Source organism: Psittacula echo (genome assembly GCF_963264785.1).
Source record: "Psittacula echo genome assembly, chromosome: 4".
NCBI lineage: Eukaryota > Metazoa > Chordata > Aves > Psittaciformes > Psittacidae > Psittacula > Psittacula echo.
The window spans coordinates 61,949,730-61,975,868 of NC_137738.1; the positions used below are offsets into that span (position 1 = coordinate 61,949,730).

At 40.1% G+C, this 26,139-nt stretch overlaps 1 protein-coding gene across 1 annotated transcript in view; it reads left to right on the top strand.

Annotated features, from left to right (window-relative positions):
- POPDC1 (popeye domain cAMP effector 1) overlaps positions 1-22,864 on the top strand; it is a gene marked incomplete at both ends in the record, with an annotated part of 28,307 nt that extends 5,443 nt beyond the window's left edge. The window contains 5 exons of the mRNA XM_080616540.1: positions 8,810-8,997; positions 9,974-10,082; positions 12,008-12,175; positions 14,940-15,081; positions 22,740-22,864. Coding sequence (XP_080472666.1) covers positions 8,810-8,997; positions 9,974-10,082; positions 12,008-12,175; positions 14,940-15,081; positions 22,740-22,864 — 732 coding nt within the window. The remainder of the gene's footprint in view (positions 1-8,809; positions 8,998-9,973; positions 10,083-12,007; positions 12,176-14,939; positions 15,082-22,739) is intronic.
- Positions 22,865-26,139: the final 3,275 nt, after the last annotated feature.

The following is a 26,139-nucleotide window of genomic DNA, read 5'->3' on the forward strand; positions in this document are numbered from 1 at the left end:
CGAACCACACAGCTTGGTGTCATCAGCAAACTTACTGAGGGTGCACTCAGTCCCCCTGTCCATGTCACCGACAAAGATGTTGAACAAGACCGGTCCCAACACCGACCCCTGAGGGACACCACTCATTACCGGCTGGAGACCCAGCAGGATATCGAGCCATTGACCACAACTCTTTGCATGCAGCCATCCGGCCAGTTCTGTATCCACCGAGTGATCCACCCATCAAATTGATGTCTCTCCAATTTAGAGACAAGGATGTCATGTGGGACAGTGTCAAACGCTTTGCACAAGTCCAGGTAGATGACATCAACTGCTGTGCCCCTGTCCATCAGTTTCGTAGCCCCATCATAGAAGGCCAGCAAATTGGTCAGGCAGGATTTCCCCTTAGTGAAGCCATGCTGGCTGTCACCAAGCACCTCCTTGTTTTTCATGTGCCTTAGCATGCCTTCCAGGAGAATCTGCTCCAAGATTTTCTCAGGCACAGAGGTGAGACTGACTGGTCTGTAATTCCCCGGGTCATCCATTTTCCCCTTCTTGAAAATGGGGGTTATATTTCCCTTTTTCCAGTCGTCGGGAACTTGTATTTTTGAAAATGAGTTGTGGAATGTGTCCTTAGAATATGGGTAATGATCCTTGGGTTCATACCCATCCAACTCTTTCCAAAAATCTAAATAGAAGGTTATTGGAGAATGAAGGAGTATCTTGGGAAGAGGACACAATGTTTGCAGTTGTGTATTAAAAACTATGTTAGCATTATGATATAGACTTTATTCTGTTAAAGTGCCAGCTGTTTTCAGTAAATCCTGTAGTAAATTTGTTAGCAGAATTATTTATAGGAGTTAGGATAAGTGGTAGAAGTGGGTGAAGTACTCTATAGGTGGGAGGTTAAAAAGGAGGAATTATATAAGGTCATGAAACTTCACTGATAAACTGTCCGTTGCCAAAGTTGGTAGAAAATTACCTGTAGAGAGGGAGGACGGGATGTTCTGCCTTTAACTTTGCTCTCCATTTCCATTTCTGTAGCCCTTTCCCACTGGCTGTGTAACCATAGCAGAATCGTGGTGTGCAACACTGTGCACCACACACATGTGGTGTGAAACAACAGATATTATACAGAATGAACTAGAATTATAGGCAGAGAATGGTAGAGGAAGAGTAGGGAAATAGACTTTGGTGGACATAAAATCATAGAATTGGTGGTTGGAAGGGACTGTAAAGATCATCCAGTTCCAACCCCCCTGCCATGAGCAGGGACACCTTCCATTAGACCAGGTTGCTTCAATTGCCGTCCAACCTGGCCTTGAACATGGCCAGGGATGGGGCAGGCACGGCTTCTCTGAGCAACCTCTTTCAGTTTCTTACCACCCTCACAGTGAAGAATTTTTTCCTAATATCTAACCTAAATCTACCCTCTTTTTAAAAATGGAGGTTCTATTGCCCCTTTTCCAGTCAGTGGGAACTTCACTGGACTGCCATGACTTCTCAAATATTATGGATAATGGCTTGGCAACTTCATCCACATCATCATCTTTTCAAATGCTGTGTAAGTTAAGGATTTCAAATTAAGCAGAGCCAGAGCAAGCTGTCAAAGGAAGAAGAATGTGAAGGAAATTAAAAAAAGATGATAGAAAGGCTGAACTCTTTACCAGTATGGCTAAAAACAACTGCAGAACAAACTCCAGGAGGCAAGAACAGCATATAAAAAGAGGCTAAAGGTTAAATTGCATCTGTCTGCAACAATTTGATAAATTGGGTACGTCTACTTGAGTACATGTGTTAACAAAGGAAGGGTTCTACCTACAGTGGTGTTCCTCCAGTATGAAGCACAGATTCACTCAAAGGTTTCCATCTTCAGGGCTACCTGACCTTTACAACTTAAAGCTTAGCCAAGAATTAGTTCTAATAGACTAGCCACCTGGTGGTGTTTCTTTGTATATTAAGACCTATAATAATTTCAGTAACTTTATTTCCAGTAAGTTTAATAAATTACAGTATTTATGAACATTACATGAAAAATACTATACTATTTTAATTGGTGCAATATGTAATAGTTGATGCAATTACCATTAAATTGGGTTGTCTTTTGGGTTTTTTTTAATACCCCAGAGCAAACCTTAACACTAGTGCCTTTTCAGTTTTAGTTCTCAGCTCACTGTCCAACAATGAGATGATACACAAAGATTTTTTTTTTTTTTTCACAAAGACCTGAAAAGAAACATAGTGTATGATAAGTGGTGGGTTTTTATGTTTTTTTTCCTTCACAACTTTTATTCAAGGCACATAATTTGGACAGAACTATATTTAAGAGAGTTTCCTATATGTATATGTTGACTCTGCACATCCCACTATGATCAAAATATGGTGTTCCACCAATTTCATGAACAGCAAAATTGGCATAGTTGAATTTTAAGTTTCCTCTTTCCTGTTTGGCCAGGTAAAACCTCTCTGGCACATAGGTCATAGCCATTTAAACCTGACCTTCATAGATGTTCACACTGCTCTTACGAAATACCTTTCTGTGGTGGTAAAGCTTTCAGCATCGGCATAGTGCAGATCAATGACCCCAGCTTTATACACCAGTTCTTGAATGGAATGAGTGAGTTTGCAGGAACAGTCTTCCATGTGAAAACTTCCCAGATGCTCCTTCTGGTGAGACTGGAGTTTCTACTAGAAGGAATCAGTCTTAAACCAAATGTCAGTTCTGTTGACTGTAAAAATTAAATGACTAAGCCTTGACAATCTCACTTATTTTGGATAGAGAACAAAGTAAAATCATGAAATCACCACCGCAGATGCCTTTACTGAATCTCTCTTTTTCTTCATTTTCTGCAATGTTGAGCTGCTTCCTAAAGACAGAAATGTGCAGGAAATAGAAACAGTAAAGTGTAGGAGGAATATCAAATAGTTTTAACTGGGAAGTTCTCTACATAGGCATTGGCTGTTTTCTGAGGTAGTCTCAGTCATATTCTGATACTTGTCCTGAAACACTACTTTGTTAAGGACAAGAGTGCTCCCAGAAATGAAAGGCCTCTAAGAAGAAGCATATAATACTCAAGTATAACAATTAAGTGTACTTTCAAAGAGTACAAATAACTCTTTGTGGTCTCTGCTTCTGTGACAGTAGCTTTACATCATGAAATAGGAATTGGAATAATCTTGTTTCATTTCATCCATCTCCATCCAGAGTGATTCAACCCACCCACTCAATATCTGTTTAAGATGTGACAGTGCTATCCTTCTTCAGTGGCTAGAAAACAAGCCTCCACAAACATTGTAAATTATTAACCTAGTGCTACAGTCATAGGTGAGATACACTTCATTGCTGCTCTCTAGCAGTATAAGGAAAAAAAAATCAAATTGGTTCATACCAATCTAAACTGGAAAAGAATGGAGAACTGGAGTCTGGCTATCAAAAGGTTTGTATTCCTGCCATTGCAGGTGTGGTCTGGGAACTGTGGGTACTCAGCTTCTCTGAAAACTGAGTTCTATATAGCTAGTAAATTATGTGGATTTAAATAACAGCTGAAATTATATGGAAACAGGATAATATGATATCTGAAACAATATATGAATTTCTTTGTTTCAGACTATAATCAACAAGCTTACTTCAAGTGATGCCATGTCTTTTTCATGCCTGGTAGTAATGCATTTTAGCTGTCTTACACATTCTGTTTATTATGAGCTTGAAGGCTGTTTTTAAGTGCTTTTCCTATAGAAAGCTAGAGAAGGGGGGAAAGAAGATCTCAAGAACTCATTCTGAATGAGATTTTTTGTCTGCAACTATTGTATTGCCTATCTCAAAATGAGCTTTATTTAGACATCCTCACAAATTACATTTTTAAGGAAAGAAAGCAATGAAGAATAATCACAAGTTAGTCATATTTCAAAATGAATAATTGATGTGTTCATGTTTTAATTATTTATTTTATTAAATGGAGCATGCAGAATAGCAGTGAGTTTCTTTCCTGGCCAGAAGATAATTTCTGTGGTCTTGACTACTTAGAGCATCACAGATTTGGCTTTTTTAGTCTGAGTGGAAGCTGCAAAAGCCTAATCAGTGTCTCTACAGAGCTCTAACTCGAAGCTCTGGCAGCACCACAGAATATTTCAACCACTGCTGAACAAAACATTACACCTACCCTTATGGCTCATTTGGTATATGACCCACAGGCATGAGTGGAGGAGCAGTCAGCTGCACTTGCAAGGGGTGAATAGCCCATTATGAGGGAGACCAACTAAAGCTTATCCGTGGTGTCCAACCTGATCATACTTTACAAAAGTGGTTATGCCTGCTTTCTCATTTAAGTATTACACATTAGAGGAAGATCATGAAACCTGAATTACGCACTAGTAAAGGGATTGCATTAGTGCTCCAGGGCCAAATCCTGCCCTCATGTCTGTATGCATTGTTTTGGATTCAGGAGTCTTGTGACCTATTTAAATATTCATCTGAGAAAGGAATTTATCTTTCTATATACGACCACTGTAACTCAAAGAAAGAGGTGCAAATTAAATTGGTACAGCTGTGAAAAATGAGGGAGAAGAAGCTGCTGGCAAAAGGTTAGATGTGTTTGACTTCACAGGTATATGAATTGTGTTTTGAAATCAAACACTTTAGGGCAATCCCCAACACAATACAATTTCTCTCATCAGTTTAAATTTAGTCATTGTTTTGTCCATGTAGATGTCCTCTGAGGTGTTAAAGAAGGTGGCATAAGGAACATACAGGAAATTAAAAACCTGGGTTTCATATAAATGTAGTCACTAGTGTAAGATTGAATTAGTAATTGATTCAGTGGGAAACCAGTGTAACTTCAGGTCAGGTGACACACTGGGCATATGTAAGTCCATGAGCCCTGAATGCAGGTACCTGCAAATCCTGATGTCCACTGTGAGGCCATTCCTGATAATCATTGAACAATGGAAGTGACCAGGAGTGAAGGAAAGCCAATGCCACTTCCTCCTTAAAGGAGGACAAGAAGGAAGACCCAGGGACCTGCCAACCCACCTCAGTCCCTGAGAAGGTGATGAAATCACTAATCCTGGAAACCATTTCATTGCACATGAAGGACAAGAAGGTAATTGGGAGCAGTCAGCATGGACTCACCAATGAGAAGTCATGTTTAACCAACCTGTTGACATTCTACAATTAAATGACTTTCAGGACAGGTGACAGGAGAGTGGTGAATATTGTCTACCTGAATTTCAGTAAAGCTTTCAACACTATCTCCCATAAAGTCCTCTCAGAGAAGCTGTGGAAGTACGGGCTGGATGTGGACACAGAAAACTGATTGAATGGCCGGGCTGAGCATGGTAGTCAGGGTATGAAGTCTAGTTGTAGGTGTGTACTGTGGATCCTAGTGTGTGGTGCATACACTAGCAGTGTAGCTTAGGGGTGTCCTGGGTTCAGCAGTAGCAGTCATTTTTTCTCCTTCTTAGTAGCTGTTGCAGCACTGTGTTTTTGACTTTCGGCCTGGGAACAGAGCTGATAACACCGATGTTTAGACTGACCAAGGACTTTGTGAGTCTCATGCTCTGCCAGGGAGGAGGAGAAGCTGGGAGGAAGCAGGGGCAGGACACCTGACCCAAACTAGCCAAAGAGGTATTCCATACCACAGCACGTCATGCCGGGGGATGTAACTGGGAGCTACCCAGAAGGGCACGTCCTCTTTTCTGTCAGGCTGTTTTCCAGCGGGCGGTATCGTATTCTCTTCCCTTGTTATTTCTCTTATCATTATTATTATTGGTGGCAGCAGTAGTGATTTGTGTTATACCTGAGTTACTGAACTGTCTTTATCTCAACCCGTGGGAGTTACATTCTTTAGATTCTTCTCCCCATCCCTCTGGGGGGTGGGGGGGGAAGTAGACTGCGTGGTTCTAATTTACAGCCGGGGCTTAAACCACGACAAGGGGTCAACGCCAGATCTGTTTGACATCTTCATTAATGATCTGGCAGATGCATACCCTAATGACACAAAACTGGGAGGAGTGGCTGATAGACCAGAAGGTTGGGAAGCCATCTAAAGGGACCTGAGCAGACTGGAGAAATGGGCCAGCAGGAATCTCATGAAGTTCAACAAGTGCACAATCCTTCACTAATGGAGGAACAACCACATGCACCAGCACATGCCAGGGACTGACCAGCTGTAAAGTAGATTCACAGAAAAGGACCTGCCAGTCCTGGTGAGCAAGTTGAACCTGAGCCAGCACTGTGTCCTTGCAATGAAGAGAGGCAATAGTACCCTGGGCTGCATTAGGAAAAGCTTTGCCAGCAAGTCAGGGGAGGTGATCCTCCCCTTTTGCTTAGCACTGGTGAGATATATCTGGACTGCTGTGTGCATGTCTGGGCTTTTCCAGTAGAAAAAGAGACCTGGACTTAACTAGAGAAAGCCTATTGAAGAGCCATGAAGATAATTAAGGGGCTGAAGCATCTCTCCTGTGAGGAGAGCAGGACTGTTCAGCCTGAAGAAGAGATGGCTTGGGGCATCTTATAAATGTGTATAAATACCTGAAGGGAAGGTGTAAAGAGGACAGAGCCAGGCTCTTGTCAGTGGTGCCCAGTGACAGGACCAGGAGCAATGGGCACAAACTGAGACACAGGAGAGTCTGTCTGAACATGAGGAAAAAGTTTTTGTTTTGCTGTGAGGGTGACTGAGCACTGGCACAGGTTGCCCAGAGATGTTATGGAGTCTCCATCCTTCAGAATATTCAGAAGCCATCTGGACATGGACCTGGGCAACTTTGCTGTAGGTGACCTTGCCTGAAGAGGGGTATGGATAAGTTACCTCCAGAGGTCCTTTCCAACCTCAGTCATGCTGGGATTCTGTAGCTTTATTGTTAACCTTGTCTAAATGTTTATATTCTAGCCCTCTTTGGTCCTGATGCCATTTCTGGGGCAGAGGTGAATTTATAGGAGTATGGAGACATGTTACAAAATGATGATAGAGTAATTAAATGGTCATTTGAATTTTTTGAGGAGGCAGCAATTCACATCTTATTGATGCTTGTTGAAACAAAAAAAATCAACACTTTAATACAGTTGTAGGCGGTAAAGGTACAGAGATACTGCGCACAAAGTTAACAGTAAGTTTGGATATGTGTATGGAAAAGAAAGTTTTCAGGAGCTCTCTTACAAGAATTTTACATGTTAAGCCCTTGAAAACAGGTATCTGTGTGTGTTCCACACAGGGGTTGCATAAAAATCACAGTGGTTCATAAACTTGCTTCCAGCTTTCATAATTTGAGGCTGTCTGGGTAAAAAGTGAAGTCTGCAGGTTTGGGATATCCTTTTGTTGAGCTTTTGTGGAAATTTAAAGGCTGAATAGTAATAACAGCTGAATAAAAATAACAGCAAGGTCACAAAAGCAGCCTCCTCTCTCACGTTTAGAAATTTAATAATGAACTGTATGCCATTTCTGTGGGATTAACCCACCATCTCTGCCCACAGGATTGTCACTTTCAGAGTGATTCCCATGGTGTTCAGTGGCCCATATGTGGGATGGACCACATCCAGTGACTGAGGCTGTCTGTGAAATGCTCCAGATATGATTCCACACATCCAGAAAGTTTCTGCTTCAGCTCAGTTTGTTCTATATCTAAATAAACTTGAAATGTAACAAGGAAACCTCAAAAAACTTTCCACTATGCTTGTTGTACTGTTTTGCACACACATGTGATTCTACTGAGAAGAGCTAAAGGGAGGATGTTTGATGTGGAATACATGTATCCATTAGGGGTAAAAGACAAGTATTTTCACCCTATAGTGCTCTCCTGAGGAGGGAGTAGTAGGTACCCGACAGATTGAAGCTTACATGGGCCTCAGACAGCCTAAGGCTTCCCATGATCATTCAAGATTTGCCACTTCTTCCAGACACAAGGTAACCAGAAGTGACTCCTGGGTTCCTGTGCTGCCTCCTTCTCTGCTCCTCTGGTTTTAATATTAAAATGCAAAACAATCTAGGAAATGGTATAAACTTGGAATAGTCTCATTTGTTGAAGTGGTGACTCTTTTTCTTCTTTCTTGCCTTTTTTCTTGGTTGTTTTTCCTTATTTTCTGTTCTGTATATGTTTTATCTTTTCATTATCTGATGCTTATTTTTCCCATTTGTTTTCCTCCCAGCAAATATGCAGACTTTGTTCAGGCTGCCTCTGCTTTCAGGGAGGCTAGGACACTGTCTCATTCCCTGCTGCTTTCATTCAGGAAAGACTTACAGGCTTGGGATTTCAGCCAACATCCTTTCCCTCATTGCCTGTGCTGGAGTTTGGGTGGGCTCCTAGATGTGGGATGTTCAGCTGGCAATGTTTTTTTGTCTCACTCATCACGTGTGGTTTCAGTATGATGGGTTTGGCTTTTAGGACTTGCTTTTCTACTGCAAGTAAGCCAAGAAGCTCAGGGATGAAAGGGACTCCAGAAGAGCCTGAGAGAAGTAGCCAGAATGAGGTGTGCATGTGGTGTGAAAAATGCGGGTAACCTGCTTTTATTTTCCCTGTGTAATTCTGGGCCAAGTCCTATTTGCTGTTACATCAACAGAAGTCTCAGAAGACTTCTTGTGTCTGATTTAATGTGTCACTTGGATGGAACAGCATTTTGAAGCACCAGTGTGCCAGCTTGGCTAGTTTTAGATAAGGTTTTGGTCACTGTCATAGGCAGTGTTTGTGGATAGATGTCACACGTTTACCACTTCTTCCCTTGTCTAAACATAACAAAGACAAAGATGTTCCTCAAACATAGCAACTAAAGCATGCATCCAGTCTTACCCTTTTTAACTAGTGCATCTGTGTTTTTTGATGTCTTAATTTTGCATTCTAGATCAAGATAGAGAAGGAGCTTAGCAGCCTTTACAAGAGAATGTTTGAACCTCTCCATGTGCCTCCAGAGCTCTTCCGAAAATTAACTGGACAATTCTGCAACATTCAGACTTTAAAGACAGGTCAAGCCTATGCTGCAGAAGATAAAACATCAGTTGATGATAGGCTAAGCATCCTGCTGAAGGGGAAGTAGGTTCTATAAAGCTTGGGTACAGTCTTATGCTTTGTGTTGAATAGATTAGAAAATTATTGGGGGGTTTGTTAGCTTTTTTAGTGTTACTGGTTTTAGTGAATGATGGTCTGTAGCCAAATAATCTATAGCCAAATCGTCTATTGGTATAGACTATTTTGTGACACTGTTTTCAAATTACAGTGATGTCTCTTACTGGCAGCGTATTATGTCTCCATTTGTGTGTGCAGCTGCATGGATTTTAGTCAGAATTATATTTGTAGAATACCAAAGGCAGTGTATTCCAAGACAAGCTAGAGATCTGTTTGAGTCTTAGATATCTAATTCATCATCTCAGTGCATTCTCAGGTTTCAAGGTTAAAAAATGTTGTGGATGAGGAAGGGAAAAAAAATATCCTTCCAGTAGACTTTAAAACAACAGGCCTATTGGGATTGATTCATTGCACGTGCACATACAAGCAGAGAGAGGCAGGTGCACTGCCGAGAGGCTGACAGGACCCAGGTGAGAAAGAGTAAAATAAATGCCCATGGCCAGGCAGTAATCTTGAAGTTCTTGCTAAGTTCTGGCCAATATTTTAATCAGTTTCTGTTGACAGCAGCTTCATATGTCAGGCTTCGTAGTTTTTCTTTTGAAATGATCAGCTGCTCATTACTGTAAAGCTAGTTATCTAAAGGAAGCCTGATTCTGGTCTGCCTTGATAGCAAAACCTGCAGGAGTCTTTCATTTTCAATAGTAATGTTCTGAGGATATACACCATGTTCAGCAACTTGAACTGGCTGGCAGTTGGTTCTGCTTGGAATTAGTGAAGGTTTAGGTAGAAAACAGGGTAGCTCTGGGGCTGATATTCCAGAAGATGAACATATTTTTGCTTGTTACCTACCGTTTTACCATCATCAATAATCATATCCAAATTTAGATTAAGTGAATCAATCTCCATGACTTTAAAATGTTGCTTCATGCATTTTTATTTCCAGAATGAAGGTGTCTTATCGAGGGCATTTTCTGCATAATATTTACCCCTGTGCCTTTATAGATTCTCCTGAATTTCGATCAACGCAGATGAACCGGGGTGAGAAATTCCAGGTACACTTCGGTTTAAACACCATTGGTTATGAGCTGATGAGATCGTTAAAAACAGAGTATAAATTTGATCAACTATTTGACTAGTGTAGTTCTGGTAGCTTTCTAGCACTGGTATTTTATGATAGATTGTTTCAAGAATAACTTTTAAAATTAAATGCTGCAAAACAGTATTGTGATGGTGTTTGCTGAGCAGTCTGGCTTTTGGTGTTCCGTTCCCTTTTAATGTTTCCAAGTTTATATTGTGTTAAGAGATTACTCAGGACAAACAATATAAGAGATTGCTTACATTGTCTCTTTTTCCAGTAAAACTATATCATCAGTGGTTCAAAAACTGAAAAGGAAAAATAATTGTTGTAATATTTGGTGTTACTAAAATGAAAGACTAAAAATTCAGTCACTAGGAGTTTGAAATTGGTATTTATCTAAACATATTCATGATTCTGTCCTTTTGAAGGCTGTTAAAGTAACATAGCTGAAAGAAATCACACTATTTTGAAAAAAAATATTTGTATGGGGAGCATTAAGGGTATATGTTTCTAACAGTGTAATTAGGATATATTGTACTGTAGGTTGTGGGGAAAAAATAGTATTAAAGAAGTTTTTTTCCCATAGCACTGAAATGGCTGGTTTGCTACATCTTACGATTATGTTCTTGAACTGGGTATGTGCAATAATGACCAGACTGTGGCTGACTGGGTTAGATCTACCCTGGTACCCTGGCAGAAGGAGAGGGAGAGCAATGTAGAGTCTGAAATCAGTGATTGATGTCGTATGTTCCAGCCAAATAATAGGCTTAATGCCAAGGAGAAAGAATTGTCCAGACATACTCATTTCTCAGCAGTGAGGCGTCCTCTTGGCACAGCCTGTTTCTCTTGTAAGCAATGGGATACAAATTGATCCCTGTGAAGGGAAAATGCTCATGCCTGAACTTCTGCCTGCCTCAAACATTATTATAATCTGGTGCAGTGTACATCTTTCACTCTGAGTTCTACTCATATAAACACTGTCAGTGTTGCCATTGCAAGAGGACACGGATTTGATCTTAAGCACCCCATCTGCTGGCAATGCTGGCATATTCTTTTTCAGCCTGTGTGCTTATATTACAGACCATGAAGTTAAAATCCATGGATACATTTTTCATTATTTCTTAGCCTTTATATATTTTTAATTTTTTTGAAGGTAAAGTTAGTTTGTCATAGCAGAGAGCACCTGATTTCTTCGTAGGTGACTGTCATCCCATTGCAAAACATGCTGTTTGGGATCACTGAGTGGTGCAGGTTACCAAGTGCCATTGTCCTTCGCCAGCACGAGGTGATGGAGCTGGGTCCAGCCTCCCTGCAAAGGGTAGAAGCTCCTCTGTAACTATCAATAGCTGAGTTATCAGTAACTGAGCTAATGGAGCCTTAGCTCAACTGCTAGAAGGTGTTACTTGTGGGATCAGCAGGGTTAACAATGAAGAGAAAAGATATTTTTAACTCACTAAAAACTCTTTGATGGAGACCTTTGGATTATACTGGTTACTCCTGTTTGGTGACAGCAATGTAAAGCAAAACCAAGCAACATATAGGCCTTTTGGGATGAAAGCAGCGTCATCACTGTAGGACTGACTTTATATGTAAATCTTCTCTGAAATAAATGCTTTTACATTTATGAGAGATTTTCCCCTGTTATGTGCCCCCAGGTTTTCTGAAAAACAAACTGGCCAAGCTTATCAGTTAAAAATATGATGATAATAAATATCTGAGCTGTTTTACATTTGTAAAAGTAATATCGTGTTCTAAGGAATACCAAAATGTTTTTATGCTTTAAGAGTTATTGTAACTGCAGGCACAAATAAAATGGTATAACTTATTTTAAAGCATATTTAAATATGCTAATTTTAAAACATTTTTAAATGTGCTAATTCTGAGCATGTATTTTCTCAGGTCACCATTATTGCAGACGATAACTGCAAGTTCCTGTGCTGGTCCAGGGAAAGGCTGACTTATTTTCTGGAATCTGAGCCATTTCTTTATGAGATCTTTAAGTATCTTATTGGCAAAGATATTACAAATAAACTCTATTCGTTGAATGACCCAACCTTAAATGACAAGGTAAGCAACTGAAGTTTTGTTTGGGAATTTTCCTCCTATACACAAATTTATTGTTATTTCAATTTTAGATCTTCTGAAAGCACCTTCTTTTAACCTGCTGCTATCAGCTACTGAATTCACACTTGCTGTCTTTTAGTGCCAAAGTATGAGTGCAGTATTTCTGTTAGCAGCAATATTGGTTAAGGTTAGCACAGTAATGTGCAAGAAAGATTAATAACAGAGATTCAGAACTGATTGGCTAGTGCAAATATTTCTAGCCAGCTAGGAGACATGATGGCATAGGTGCTTCATCCTGGATATCCTTTCTCATTAACAAATGGGTGCCTTTGGACAAAGAACCTTTGGGGTTTTTTTCTTCAAGAATTTGCTTGCATATCCACAATAAGTTGATATGATGCAGTTAGTGGAAGGGGGCATGAGATACAGATATAAAAAATATAAACACATATGAAGACATAATAAATACATATAAGGTGATAATAAATATACTCTAATAAATTATTTAATTCAAATAATATAATACAGATAAATATAGAATCATAGGATAGTTAGGGTTGGAAAAGACCTTAAGATCATCTAGTTCCAAGCCCCCTGCCATGGGCAGGGACACCCCGCACTAAACCATGACACCCAAAGTTTTGCCCAACCTGGCCTTGAACACCGCCAAGGATGGAGCATTCACAACCTCCCTGGGCAACCCATTCCAGTGCCTCACCACCCTCTCAGTAAAGAATTTCTTCCTTAGATCCAATCTAAACTTCCCCTTTCTAAGTTTTAACCCGTTACCCTTTGTCCTGTCACTACAGTCCCTGATGAAGAGTCCCTCCCCAGCATCCTTATAGGCCCCTTCAGATACTGGAAGGCTGCTATGAGGTCTCCACGCAGCCTTCTCTTCTCCAGGCTGAACAGCCCCAACTTTCTCAGCCTGTCTCCATACAAGAGGTGCTCCAGCCCCATGATCATCCTCGTGGCCCTCCTCTGGACTTGTTCCAACAAGTATATACATATAAAATATAATTACATATAAAATATAATTGCATGTAAAATATTCAGTGGTCTCAATATAACTCATTCTTCTTTGCATGTAGAGGTAGTGTGGTTTAGGTGTCATAGTAAGTGGCCTGGGTGTAGTCATGGATAGATCAATTATCTTGCTTTATTTTCATTTTATCTTTTTACTTAGTTACATGGCTTTTCAAGATTTGAATGGTAACTTGGCTGATGGTGGTTTTGCTTGGGTTTTTTGTTATTATTATTTATATAGTGGCTGTAGGGTTCTTATATAAAAATTATTTGAAAAACTTTCACTATCATTTAGGAAAAGTTTTATAATTTTGTAATACAGTATTTTGATATTCTGTCAGTATTGATCTAACTCACACTAACTCGGAGCAAAAATCCATCTCATCAGACTGCCCATAATTATATATGTATGTTAAATAGTTGTTTCTGTAAAGTTGTAAATTTACCAGTTTTTATTTTTAATGACAATATTCACATGAATTTAAGATTATTGTAACTGTTTTATCACAGTAACTTTTGAAAATGAGTTATAAAAATTAAGAGCGAGTATTTGGGAAATTTGTAGTACCATTGTATTCTTCCTCAAATGAAAATCCAGTTGCACAAGCCCTTCCTACAAAACATAGGACAAATTCTCCTTCACTTCCCCATTGCCAGCACTCTATGCACATGTCACTTCTCACAGGCTTCATTGTCAAATATACGTATTACTGATGTCTGTAATGCTTTCTAACTCCTGACAATCTCAAAAGAAAATTCTGTGGTTGACTTCTGTACACGGGGGGCGTGCGAGAGAACAACTAAAATTCAGTATAGGTTGTTCATAATCAAGATGATAATAAAAAGATAAGAATATAAATTCATTGTATTGGAAATCCAAAAAGCATCCTTTTATTTGTAAGGAACCTTGTGATTTTTATCCTACCTCAGGTAGATTTTCACTGCTGTTCAGAAAATTGTCATTCCTCTCCACATGAAATAGGATGGCAATTCCTTACTTCTAAAATTCAATAAAGTGGAATTATCCGTGATGCCCTTGTCATTCATTACTGCCTTCACGTACCTAAAATAGCATTCTGACTTGCAGTAATACTTAGCAGGGTACAATGTATGGTTCTGTATAAATATTATAGTAAAAGACTTCTCAGAAAGCCTACTCAAAGCAAATGGAAGCTCCTGAGACCATTTTCGCAGCAGAGGATAATGTTCATGTGATGCATTTAATCTGTCTTCAGTAAAATCAAGAGCCAAGTGATCATCTACTAGGAAGGAATGACACGATGAAATGAAAAGCCAGAAAAGTTAACAAATTTCAGTTAAGACATAATTGCTAAACTCTATATATAGCATGCTGGTTTGTTTCTCAAGGAGGTCCAGGCTTATCATAAAGGCTGTATTTTAATTGCAGAGCATCATATCTAAATAATGAATTACCAAAATAATAAAAATCAACCTTTTTGTAGGACAGTACATGAAAAGTCCAGTGCAAAACAGAATTAAAATTGAATAATTAACCTAAGGGTTCGTGCTTGCCAATGCTCTAGTGCCAGTGTATTACCAGCATCTTCTATTTTCATCTAAATCAATGTACTCTTCATAGAATCTTCTGCTCTAACCAGTTTCTTGATCCATAAATAGTCATAGCTGAGGCCAGAGCATCTACTACAGAGGAAATATTTGTAATTTCAATTTTAAGTTGCTTGATACCTTTTTTAAAATTATAATTGTTTCCTTTTTTTAGGCTTCAAAAAAAATTGATCGACAGCCTAGTCTTTGCTCACAGCTCTCTGTGATGCAGATGAGAAACAGTATGGCCAGTACCAGTGACAGTGAGGATGGCTTGCAGATGTTTCTTCGCGGGACTTCCTCTGCATCCTCTCTTCGTGAGTGCTCAGGATAGTTTGTGCCAGTTTTGAACACAGCTTGGTTATCATTAGAGATGATTGCAGAACTCCTGTTGCCTTCAGTGGGAGCAGACTGTAGCTTTTTGAATGCTGCTGCACACCAACTAAGTGGAAGGACCTAACTGTAGGGAATTCATATGACGCAAAGGCTTTGTATACTAACTGAAGCTACCTCATGTAGATACTGGCAAAAACCCCAACATGTATTGTAATAATTTTTGGCATAATTTTAATGTGTAGATATAATATGGAATGTTTATATCAGTGGTGCAGAGCTGTGAATGTACAGTGCCTGTCACAGTAGTATCTTCTTTGCTCTGTGACTGGTGCTTGTCGAAATTAAAAACTCAAAACATTTGCCCTCAACAATTTGGTGCTTTGTGTTTCCTCACAAGATAGTTGTCCGTCTGGAGAAATGTGGTATACAACCATTATTTTGATGCCACCTGGAAAATCTCCAATTAACCTGTCAGGCTCTTCTCTCCTGTTTTTTGTATGACAGGAGTAGTAGGGAACAGCTAAGTGAGGGGAGAAACTATGTATGACCTTTTTGCTTCTACTCTCGGAATTTACTCCTTTATAGAACCTTTGAATGATTTTTTTCTGGGTTTTTGCTGTTGTTTATTTTTAACCCCCCCAAATCTAAACTTCAACAGCTACCTGAACTCTGAAAGCAGCTTTTGAACAAAAAACAAAAAAAAAACAGAAGATGCTCAATTTTCTCATTTGCCACAAGCAGTTAGTTTAACTGGATTTGAAAGAATCATACAGGATTGTTTATTTTGATTTGGGAAATATTATTCTTTAGTAATTAGAATTCAAAGGAAAAAAATCACTGCCAGTTACTGATTATGGTTAAACTCTCTGCTAAGAAGATAAAGTGTTTTAAAGTCTTTGGACTTTTCAATTTAATTATCTCTTTTCCATCGTGTTCCTCACAGTTCTTATCTAGGAAGTCCTTCAGACTTGGAGGGCCTATCTGTTTTCACTCCTTAACATTGGTATAGGCTGCATGCCCAGATAGGTGGAAGCCAAAGCCCTGCTAGTGTTTTCCCTGCTGGAATGACGAGGGTGACATCTAGGATACAGTTTGATGAAAGTTCCAGTAGTTTTTCAAATAGTTTTCTGTATTTCTCCTCTGCTCCCTGAAAGGACATTTAGAATCACAGAACAGTTGAGGTTGGAAGGAACCTCTGTAGATCTGTAGTCCAACCCCATGTTCAAAGCAGGGTCAGCTGGAGCAGGTTGCTCAGGGCCATGTCCAGTCAAGCTTTGAATATTTCTAAGGTGGACGATTTCACAGCTTTTCTGGGCAACCTGTTCCAGGGCCTTACCACCCTCATGGTGAAAAAGATTTCCTTTATTATAACTCATGACTGTTGTCCTCTGTTCTTTAGTGCATGCCTCTGAGAAGAGTCAATCTCTGTCTTCTGTAAGAACAGAAGGTCTGTAAGAAAGTCTTAAGGTCTGTAAGGAAGTCTTCTGTAAGAACAGACCTTAACAGTAAGGTCCCCTGAGGGTCTTCTGTTTATAAGGCTGAACTCGCTCAGTTCTTGCAGCTTCTCCATATATGTCACGTGCGCCAGGCTTTGACCATCTTGGTTGCTCTCCACTGCACTTGCTCCAGTATGTTCATGCCTTTCTTGTATGTGGAAGCCCAAAATTGGACACAGCACTCCAGATCCTGTCTCACAAGTGCCAAATAGAGGGGATTAATCTCTTAAATTGACCTGCTGGCTATGATCTTGCTAATATGGCCCAATATATGGATGGCCTTCTTCACTGCAGGGGCACTCTGCTGGCTCATATTCCACCAAGACCCCCAGGTCTGTTTCTGCAAAGCTGCTCTCCATCCAGTTGATGCCCAGGCTGTACTGCTTTTTAGGTCTGTCGTGTCCCATGTGCAGCAGTTTGCCTTTGTTGAACTTCATGTGGTTTCTGTCAGTTCTTTTCTCTGGTGTCTGAAGGCATGTTCTGACCAGCCACCCTGCCCTCTGGCCTGTCAGCAGTTTCTCTCACTATTTGGCTGTTGTCTGTGAACTTGGCAGAAGTGCATTCCATCCCATCATTCAGGTCCAATATATTGAACATTACAGGCCTTGGTATTGGCCCTGAAGGGACACTGCTGGTAACCAACTGCCAGCTGGGTTTTGTACTGCTGTTCACCACTCTCTGAACTCAGCAGTCCAGCGAATTTTTCACCCAAGCTGCAATCCATGTATCCAGTCAATTTCTTACCCATGTGGTTAAAGGGTTTTATGTCAGGCTGTGGAGGGTCATGTTACAGTCCAGGTAAACAACATCCGCTGTACTCCATTCATTCACAGAGCTTGTCATCTCACCACAGAAGGTGGTCAGACTGGTCAGGCACAATCTGCCCATGGTACATCCATGCTGGCTGCTCCCAGTCACTTTTCCATCCTTCATGTGCTTGGACATGGCTTCCAGAAAGACAGGCTCCATGATTTTCCCTGGCAACTGAGATTAAGCTGATAGGCCTGGGTATAGTTCCCTGAGTGCTTCTCCTTGTTTTTCTTGAAAATGGCCACGACATTGGCCTTTTTTTCTGACTGCCATGACCTTTCCAAGATGATAGAGAGGGGTCTTGCAATTGCATCAGCCAACTCTCAGTACCTTGGATGCTGCCTATGTGATTCCACAATCTTGTATATGCCCTGTTGACTTAAGTGCTTCTTAAGTCGGTCCAGCTTTTCAGTAAGTCAAGCATCACTCTCCTAGTCTCTACCATTAGACTCAGAGACCTAGGAGACTTCAAAACAAACCTGTAAAGTAAAAACTGAAGCAAAAAAGATACTGAATATCTCAGCCTTTTCCATGTCACTAGGTCTTGTGCCCCACTGAGCCATGGTCTCAGTTTCCATGGTCCTCCTTTTGTTGCCAGTGTATTTGTAGAAGCCCTTGTTGTCGCACTTTACTAGATCCAGGTCCTGCTGAGCCTTGGCTTTCCTAATTCCATCCTTGCATGTTTGGGCCATATTTCTGTAATCCCCTCATCCCTGCTTTTACCTTGTGTGTGTGTGTGTGTGTGTGTGTGTGTGTGTTAGAGCTCTGTCAGGACTTTCTTGTTCATCTATGCCAGCCTTTTACCACGCTTGCTCAACTTTCTGTACACTGGAATGGACTCTCTTTCTGTTTTGAAGAAGGTGTCCTTGAAGATCAACCATCTGTCCCCAGGTCCCTTTGCCCTTGTAGACCATGTCTCACGGGTTCCTGACAAGTAAAACCCGGAGCAAGCCACAGTCCCCTGTCCTCAGGTCAAGGGTTGTAACTCTACTATTTGTCTTGCACACTTCTCAGTATTTTAAGCTCCACCAACTCCTAGACACTGCAGCCATCAGCCTTCAGCTCCCTGATGAGTTCTTCCTTGTTCATCAGTGACAGATCCAGCAGAGCAACTTCCCTCATTGGCTCACCGATCACTTGTGTGAAGAAACTATGTGCTGCCCTCTCCAGAAATCTCCTGAACTGCTTGATCCCAGCTCTGATGCCTTTCCAGCAGATACTGCAGTGGTTAAAGTTCCCCATGAGTACCAAGACCTGTGATCATGAGGCTTCATCCAGTTGTCTACAGAAGGCTTCCATCTACTTGTTCTATTTGATCAGGCAGCCTGTAGCAGATACCAGCTATGAAATCTCTCGTGTTGATCTGTTCTTTGATCTTTACCCATAGGCTCTCAACTGGCTTCTCACCTGTTCCACGGCAAAGCTTAATGAAATTGAAGCCACTCCTTTGTGTGAAGAGCCCTTGGAGAAATGTGCACACTCAGAAGCCTGAAAGAAATTGTAAAACTGTGTTTGTGCAATTAGTTAAAATTAAAATTATCTTTCAGGCTTAGCAGCAAAACACTTACACCAGTATTTCAGCTTTGGGAAAAGTAATCTAAATGCATGACATGTTCAGCAGTAATTTCATTAATTCCCAAGATGCATCCATGCTTAGCACATACTTGATAAATACATTTTTCTCTGTTTACTTTTCCTTGGTTTGTGTACCGTATTTTCTGGTGTATTTTTTCTGGGATGTTTTTTCCCCAAAAGAGGGGTTTAAATGTCTTTTATATTCTGAAATTGCTTGGTCCAACAGCAGCTGGTGTAGTTGATACTGCCATTGCCACCACCCCACTGGCAACAACAGGCGCGGCAGCCTCCCAAGTCCAGCAGTTCCCTTACTTCTGGGGAGGCAAACGGGTTATTTGTACAAGCAGTGTATCATACATCCCGGGAAATATTGTCATTTGTTTTTTCTTTGCATTTTGATTAATGCAAGATTTCTGACTTCCGTAAAACGTTGATAAGAATTCTTGATGAAAGGTTATTTATCTCACTGAACTGTAATGCTTTGATCTCTCTTTTTGCCAAGATAGCTTGTTAGTTATTCCTGGGTACTGTCATTGCCAATGATGGGTTTGCTACCAAGGTGAGCTCTGCTTAAAGATTTGTATTCGTTGTGGATTGTGGCCATGTATACACTTTTTCTCAGATCACAGGGAAAACTGAACAAAAAAGCTGCCATTTGCCTTACCACTGTTGTTTTTTCAACTTTGGTCCATTTTTTTAAGATTCAGGATGAGGTATATGCTGAGGCTTAGTGTCTCTGTATCCTCCTTCTGCAATCAGGCGTTTCTTTATTTAAAAACAAACAAACAAAATCCAAAACCCCCAGAAGTTTTAGTGAGGAACATATGGAGATAAAAAACTTTTTTTTTTTTTTTAATTAGAAGAAGAAATTAAGAAGAGAAACCTATTGGTGCAGGAATACTGTCTTGTCATTCCTAGAGTATTAATTGTTGTGTGGACAAAAGCTTCCCTTTACAAATACGATTATTTGGCTACTAAAATACAAATTCATTTTATTCTCCTAATTTCCATATTCTTAAAAAATTGAGCATTTATATTTTTGCTTTTATCTGGGCTACAAACAGTAAGCTTCGACTCATTGAAATCAAGAAACTGATATAAATATTTTTTCAAAGTGTTTAGTACTAAAAGGGTGAAAAATACTGATTACTAGGTCCCAAACTACAACTACTAACAAAGCTGTGTTTTGCATTTAATTAACTAAGAAGCCCAACTAACTGTTTGCTTTTGTATTAAGGAAATAACCAACAAGAGTTCTATAATGCTTATGGAGTGAGTCGTTTGCAGCATGATGTTTTCTGTTGATAACATCACATTAACTCAGCGAGCATCCTCAAAAAGGTATTAAAGTGAGGTTTCTTTATCATGTGATACTTGTGCTTGATATCCATGATCCATCTGTTTGTAATTTATTAGTAAATGAAATTGATGTATCTCTTTTCCAAAATTTGAATTAAGCAGAAATAGTTCAACCTGATCAAAAGAGTAGATTCACCTGACTTTCAGTTCTTTAAGAAACATTTCAGTATTAGTTTCTATTCAGTAGTTCTATTGCTCGATAGTAATTCATATACTTAGTAGTGATACAGTCTTTTTCTATGCTATTTGGTTCAGATTGCTCAAACCTGCTGGTCTGTGAATCTGTATTTGCAAACCTCTGAGCTAAACAGGGATGTAGAAAGGTTTTGTTTTAGTAACATTTTTATTGGTATTATCCAATTATGTGTGTTCCCTATGTTATACACAGCTTGTGGTTAAAAGCAGGATTAGGTTTCATGGGAAATGCCATTTTAATAGGTATTTGGACACAAATCCTCTAGAGAGGTGAATGGAAGGCCTGGGTTCAAGGTCTAACTCAGTCTCTTAAGCACCAGGCCAATGCTGGATAGAGGCATCAGCAGACAAGTTTTTTGTATTTGGAGAAAATGAGGGCATAACTTGCCAGTACTAGTGCTTATATTGGATCCTATTGCACAGGCTTATGGCTTCTTACTTCTGGAGAGAACTAAACACTTTTAAAGGCACTGGAATGGGTTGCCCAGGGAAGTTGTGAATGCTCCATCCTTGGCGGTGGTCAAGGCCAGGTTGGACGAGGCCTTGGGTGGCACGGTTTAGTGTGAGGTGTCCCTGCCCATGGCAGGGGGGTTGGAACTTGATGATCTTAAGGTCCTATCCAACCCTAACTATTCTATGATTCTATGAAACAGAAGAAAACAATTCTAAAATGGTAATAAACTTATAAAAAACCTAAAAAGCCCAACCCAGAACAACAACAACAACTAACTCAGTATTTTCAGGCATCCTTTCACTTTTGAGTGCAGTTTGTTGGTGTCTCCCAGCAAAGTCAAACTTGTATCCAAGCGCACCCACAAACCTTGGATTTAGACAATTAAATGATCTAGTCATCATTTGTTTAGGCCATAAAACCCCATCTGTGTGAAAAGAAGTGCTTAACAATTCCAGTACTTAAAAATGTGTTTGAGTAATCTCTTATCATGGCAGCTAAAGTAGGTTTTGAATGTCAAAAGAAAATTCTAATACTTTTTCAACATAAAAGTTCTAAAAAGCTAATTCCAAACAGTGTTCGTGTGAATGTGACTTAAAAATACAATAATACAATAACCCACTGGTCTTGCCTATAAGCTGTATTTTGTTCTCCTTATGCAACACAAAGAAGTCCTTCATAAAAAGGCTTCCTTAGCAGAATACTTTACTGTATACCTGATGAACTTTTTCTAAAGTCATAAGAATAGCCCTGCAAGAAGAGTATGTTATGGCTAGCAGTATTTTTTTCAAGAAAATCTGAATTTTTAGCTTGTATACCAATAATCGGATGGGTCCACTACTTCTTGCTCTTTTCTTCTCAAATGATATTTCAAAGATGTACCGAATCTTTTTGGTCATCATAAGCTAGCTGTTTACAGCCTTGTGCCACTGTGGTGGTCTAACTCTAGAAGGAGGTACTGAGAGAAAAAAGTGTCCAAGTGCATATGCAATTTCAGAGTGAACAACAGAAAATAAACCTGCTTGGCTGATGTCAAGGGAGTTCTCTGGTTTAGCCCTCATGCTGAAAACTTGACAACAATAGAGGTAGCTTGCAGCTACCTCTGGAGTACAAAAACTCCCTTTAATGTTTTACCAGCAATAGCTATGGTGTGCATCCTGCTCTGGCCAGCTCTATGAATTGCTGCTTTGGAGAAATGAAATCACTGTCAGTCAAAAGTGACCTTCACCTGTTAATCTTGTTTATTTTGTTGTTCTCTATGGGGGTATTATATTTTCTCTAAGTTTTACATTATCATGCTTTTAAGGCAGTTAGGGCTGTGATCATGTACCCACCTGAGGTTTGCCCAGTACACTGAGGAATTCTTTCACAGCCAAGGCAAGCGTGCAGGTTCCCCTTTGTACGTCAGGCAGCCGTTCATGGTGTCATTTGTGGAGAAGAATTAGTGGGTGAGTAACAGTGAGAAAAAAATTGCCAGGGGCATGTCATTGGGCAACCTCAAGAAGTCAGGATTTGCCCTGAATCTGGAGAGAATACTGTGCCTGTGCCTGGCCACAGGGTTTGAACCTTGGAGATGTTGCTGGTTCATTGCAGCATGGCTGTCCCACATCTAGAATTTCCTGATACCTGTGGTCAAATAACAAAGAAGCCTTCACTATAAAATCATCTCACAAGGGAACTAGGACAGGAAATAGGTGTATGTAGTGGGTGCATGTCGTAAAATTAATTCGTAATTTCTCTGTAACTGTGACAGGCCCAGGCCGGACATCTCCCTACCTGAGAACTTCCACAAAAATGAAGCCAATAGAAGAAAGTGTTGAAGATGATGTCTTTGAAGCACCATCTGCTGATAAGCTCGAGCTCCAGCGGCTGCCTTAAACAGATGTGTCCTCAGGTGTATCTGGGCTTGCCCAAAGTTCCAGTGCAAGAGAAAGAAGCTGAATTTGAGAGGAATCTGAAAGCTAAAACCACCTCTCCATGTTTGATTTTGCCACATCATATGTCAGTGGCTTCTAGATGAAATGTTACATTTTATTTTATTTCTAAATAAAATAGATAAAAACTTGTGTGGGTTTTATTTTTGGTTTTGGGACATGGGTGGCTGCTTTATTTCTACTCTTGCCACCATAAATTTAATATTAAGTGGCTGACTAGCCTGAAATTTCTAGAGATTTATTCCATAGAGAATATCCCCAATTTCATTTTGGTAGGTTTCTTAGAAGCCCCTATCTTAGTGGTTTTTGATGGGAGATTTTGAAACTATGTTTAGAAAGCCATGTTGCTGTTACTATCGTTGTGAGTCTTGAGTGAAATAGAACACACACTCTTCTGTGCCTTTTGATAGGTACTTGCCTCTAATTCTAGTATTTCCCAACCTGACTGCTTGAAGAAGCCAAATGTATTTGAATTATTTTATTTTTTTTGTTTGTTTTGGATGGGCATGCAAATACTAAATGCTCATTTTTCTTTCTTCCTATACTATTTCTCTGTAAGAAATAAGTGCAACTGAATTACAGTCTCCTAATGGAAAATAGTCTACTTTGTTGTACGCATTAGAAAGCAAAACAAAGATGTAACAAAAGAGGCACTTCAGTAAAAAAAAAAAAAATTGAACAGTAGCAGTGGTGATACAGTTAAAAGGCAAGGGCTCAGTTCTTCCGTCAATTTTGGTATCTAGGTGGAGCCTATTGCAAAAGTAGACACTCAGAAAGTATCTTCACACGCGGAAGGCAGGAATTTCTAGAGCAACATTGTGCACGACAGGTCGTCACAGATACACTCACAACTCATACGGATGGAGTTTCGGGAAGTGAAATTGTAGCAACACATTTTAACCTTATTACTGGAATTACAGCAACAGTTACTTTAATTGTTGTTTCAGAAACGTGTCTCCTAGTGAAATGTTTTTCTGTCTTACTGCCATGTTGGCCACAGCTGCTTCTGATTAAAGGGGAATGGGTTCTAAGTACTTAAGGGATTAATAAGAGAAACGAAACCATCTTAATTAATTAGCCCTGACATTTAAACTTCCTGAGAGCATGATGATGATGATGATCATGATCTGAGAGTCATCAGAGTGTGCAGAGAAGCAGTGTGAAAGCAGAAGTTGCAGGATTGCTCTGTATTGATTGCAGTTCAGTCTCTATACTTTCTGCAATAAGGAAAGCATAGCAGAGTAGCTCAACAACATGATAAAAGTTGATGGTTTGGGCCACTTAGCAGAGCTAACTGCTTTCCTTTTGGTAGAGTTATGACCACAGGAGGAACGGAGTGTTTTCAGAGACCTTAAATATTAGCTGAATTTTAGTTCACAAGAATATTCACTTGGCACTTAATGAACAGAAACTGAGTTACAAATCCAAGTAACTTACAGCCATGCCATGCCTGTGTGTTTGTCAAATACCTGTAGAAGCCTGCGAGCTTTCTTTTCCGGAAACCTCTTTAAGACCCATAACATAAGTCAGAACTCTAGTAGAAATTAGGGCTCTGCACAGGGATGGGTGTAAGTTGTGTTACAACTTCCGGGACCTACGGTAGCTATCAGACACCTCGAATGAATCCTGTCCGGCCACTGCAATTTACTGTACTTGACTTCCTCCTTAACTTTCTCCCAGGGGATTAATATCTGTTACAGCCACATCCTGGTTTCTTGTGCAAAGTGCTTTTGGGATAACAATTCCCCATCATCCTTTGTAGCAAAGAACAAATCAAAAGCAATGCCTCTTGACATGCATCCACTTGTACACTATTCCATCAATGCTATTGTGTTCACTGTTACTCAGTGCTTTATTATATTCCAGTAAAATGAGGAATTTAATAATAGTACAGACATCGTCTGCCTAAATACTGTGAAGAAATATGAAACTTCTAAGCATTTAAATGCTGAGGAAATTGTGCTTTCTCTCTCTCAACTGTTTTAAAAGTAATTTCCCTGATCACACCATCCCCTGGAGTTTCACACTGTGCTTTTTTTTATTGTCCAGTGTCCTTGAGCTTCTCTCCAAATGATGCAAAACACACAGCAGCAGGCAAAAAGGCTTATACTGAAGGCATGAAACAAAGCTGATAGTGTATATAATGCTCTAACACAACAAAAACACACTTCTTACTCCGTTCATGTGGACGTGACTTAAGATGACAGGTTTGTCTAGGTAGAAGTAAAAGAAAACCCAGGCAGCTATCTGATTGTAGTTCCTTAGACTGGGAAGGTTCATGTACTGAACATCATTATTGTTCTATTGGCATTTTCCCATCACACCTCCACCACCATTTCCCTTTCCTGAAGCACACAGCATTGGCCTCTGCCAAAGCACCCCTGGAACTGAGCTGTGAGCTGGACTAGGGAAACAGGGTTCTTATCTCCACATGGGGATTACACTAGGATCTGGGGCAATGGGGAAGCCCAGGTGGAGATGGCTGATTCATTTGGCTGGGTGTGAGGAGATGGGAGTGAGTTCAGCCAGCAGGAGTAAATCAGCACATGGGTAGAGGTGATCTCTATCTTCTTGGCTTGTTGGAGTTGAGTTGGGTTGTCCTCTGTGCCTTAAAGACACACTGAAGATGTGTTTGTGGAGTTTGCTTAAACTTCTGTCCCTCTGACATGCTTCTGTGATGGTTGTAGGCTGGGGAGAGGTAAGTGATCCCGAGCGCAGGGTGAGCAGTCTGTGTGGTTCCTGCAGTTTCTACATCCACAGGGGTTTGCCCTTCTTAGAAATTCAGCCAGATTTAGTCCTGTGTTCCAGCTGATATTTCATCTTTGTAAGAGTAAGGGGGAATTGCAGTGATATGATTTTGTCTGAAATTAAAAGATGCTTGGTGGTGAGGATGTGAAATTTGAGTTGCTCTTCTGGAAACCCAATAGAGAAATGGAGCTCACAGAAGCATTGTGGGGCTTGTCTGTCTGCCTGTCTCTTTCCTGCTCCCTTCACTCTTTCCTCCTTTGAATCAAATCTGGCAGTAGGGGCAGTTGTCAAAAGAAATTTTACTATGCTTATTTGTAGGCTTTGATATGCTCACCACTAAGCCCTATAATTAGCAACAGAAAAAACTTGCATTGACATGTTAGCGTTATATTTGGAGGAATAACTGTCCATTAGATTACTGCTGCTTTTGAATTACAGTATATTGAATTGAAAATGGGTTTTATGTGCATA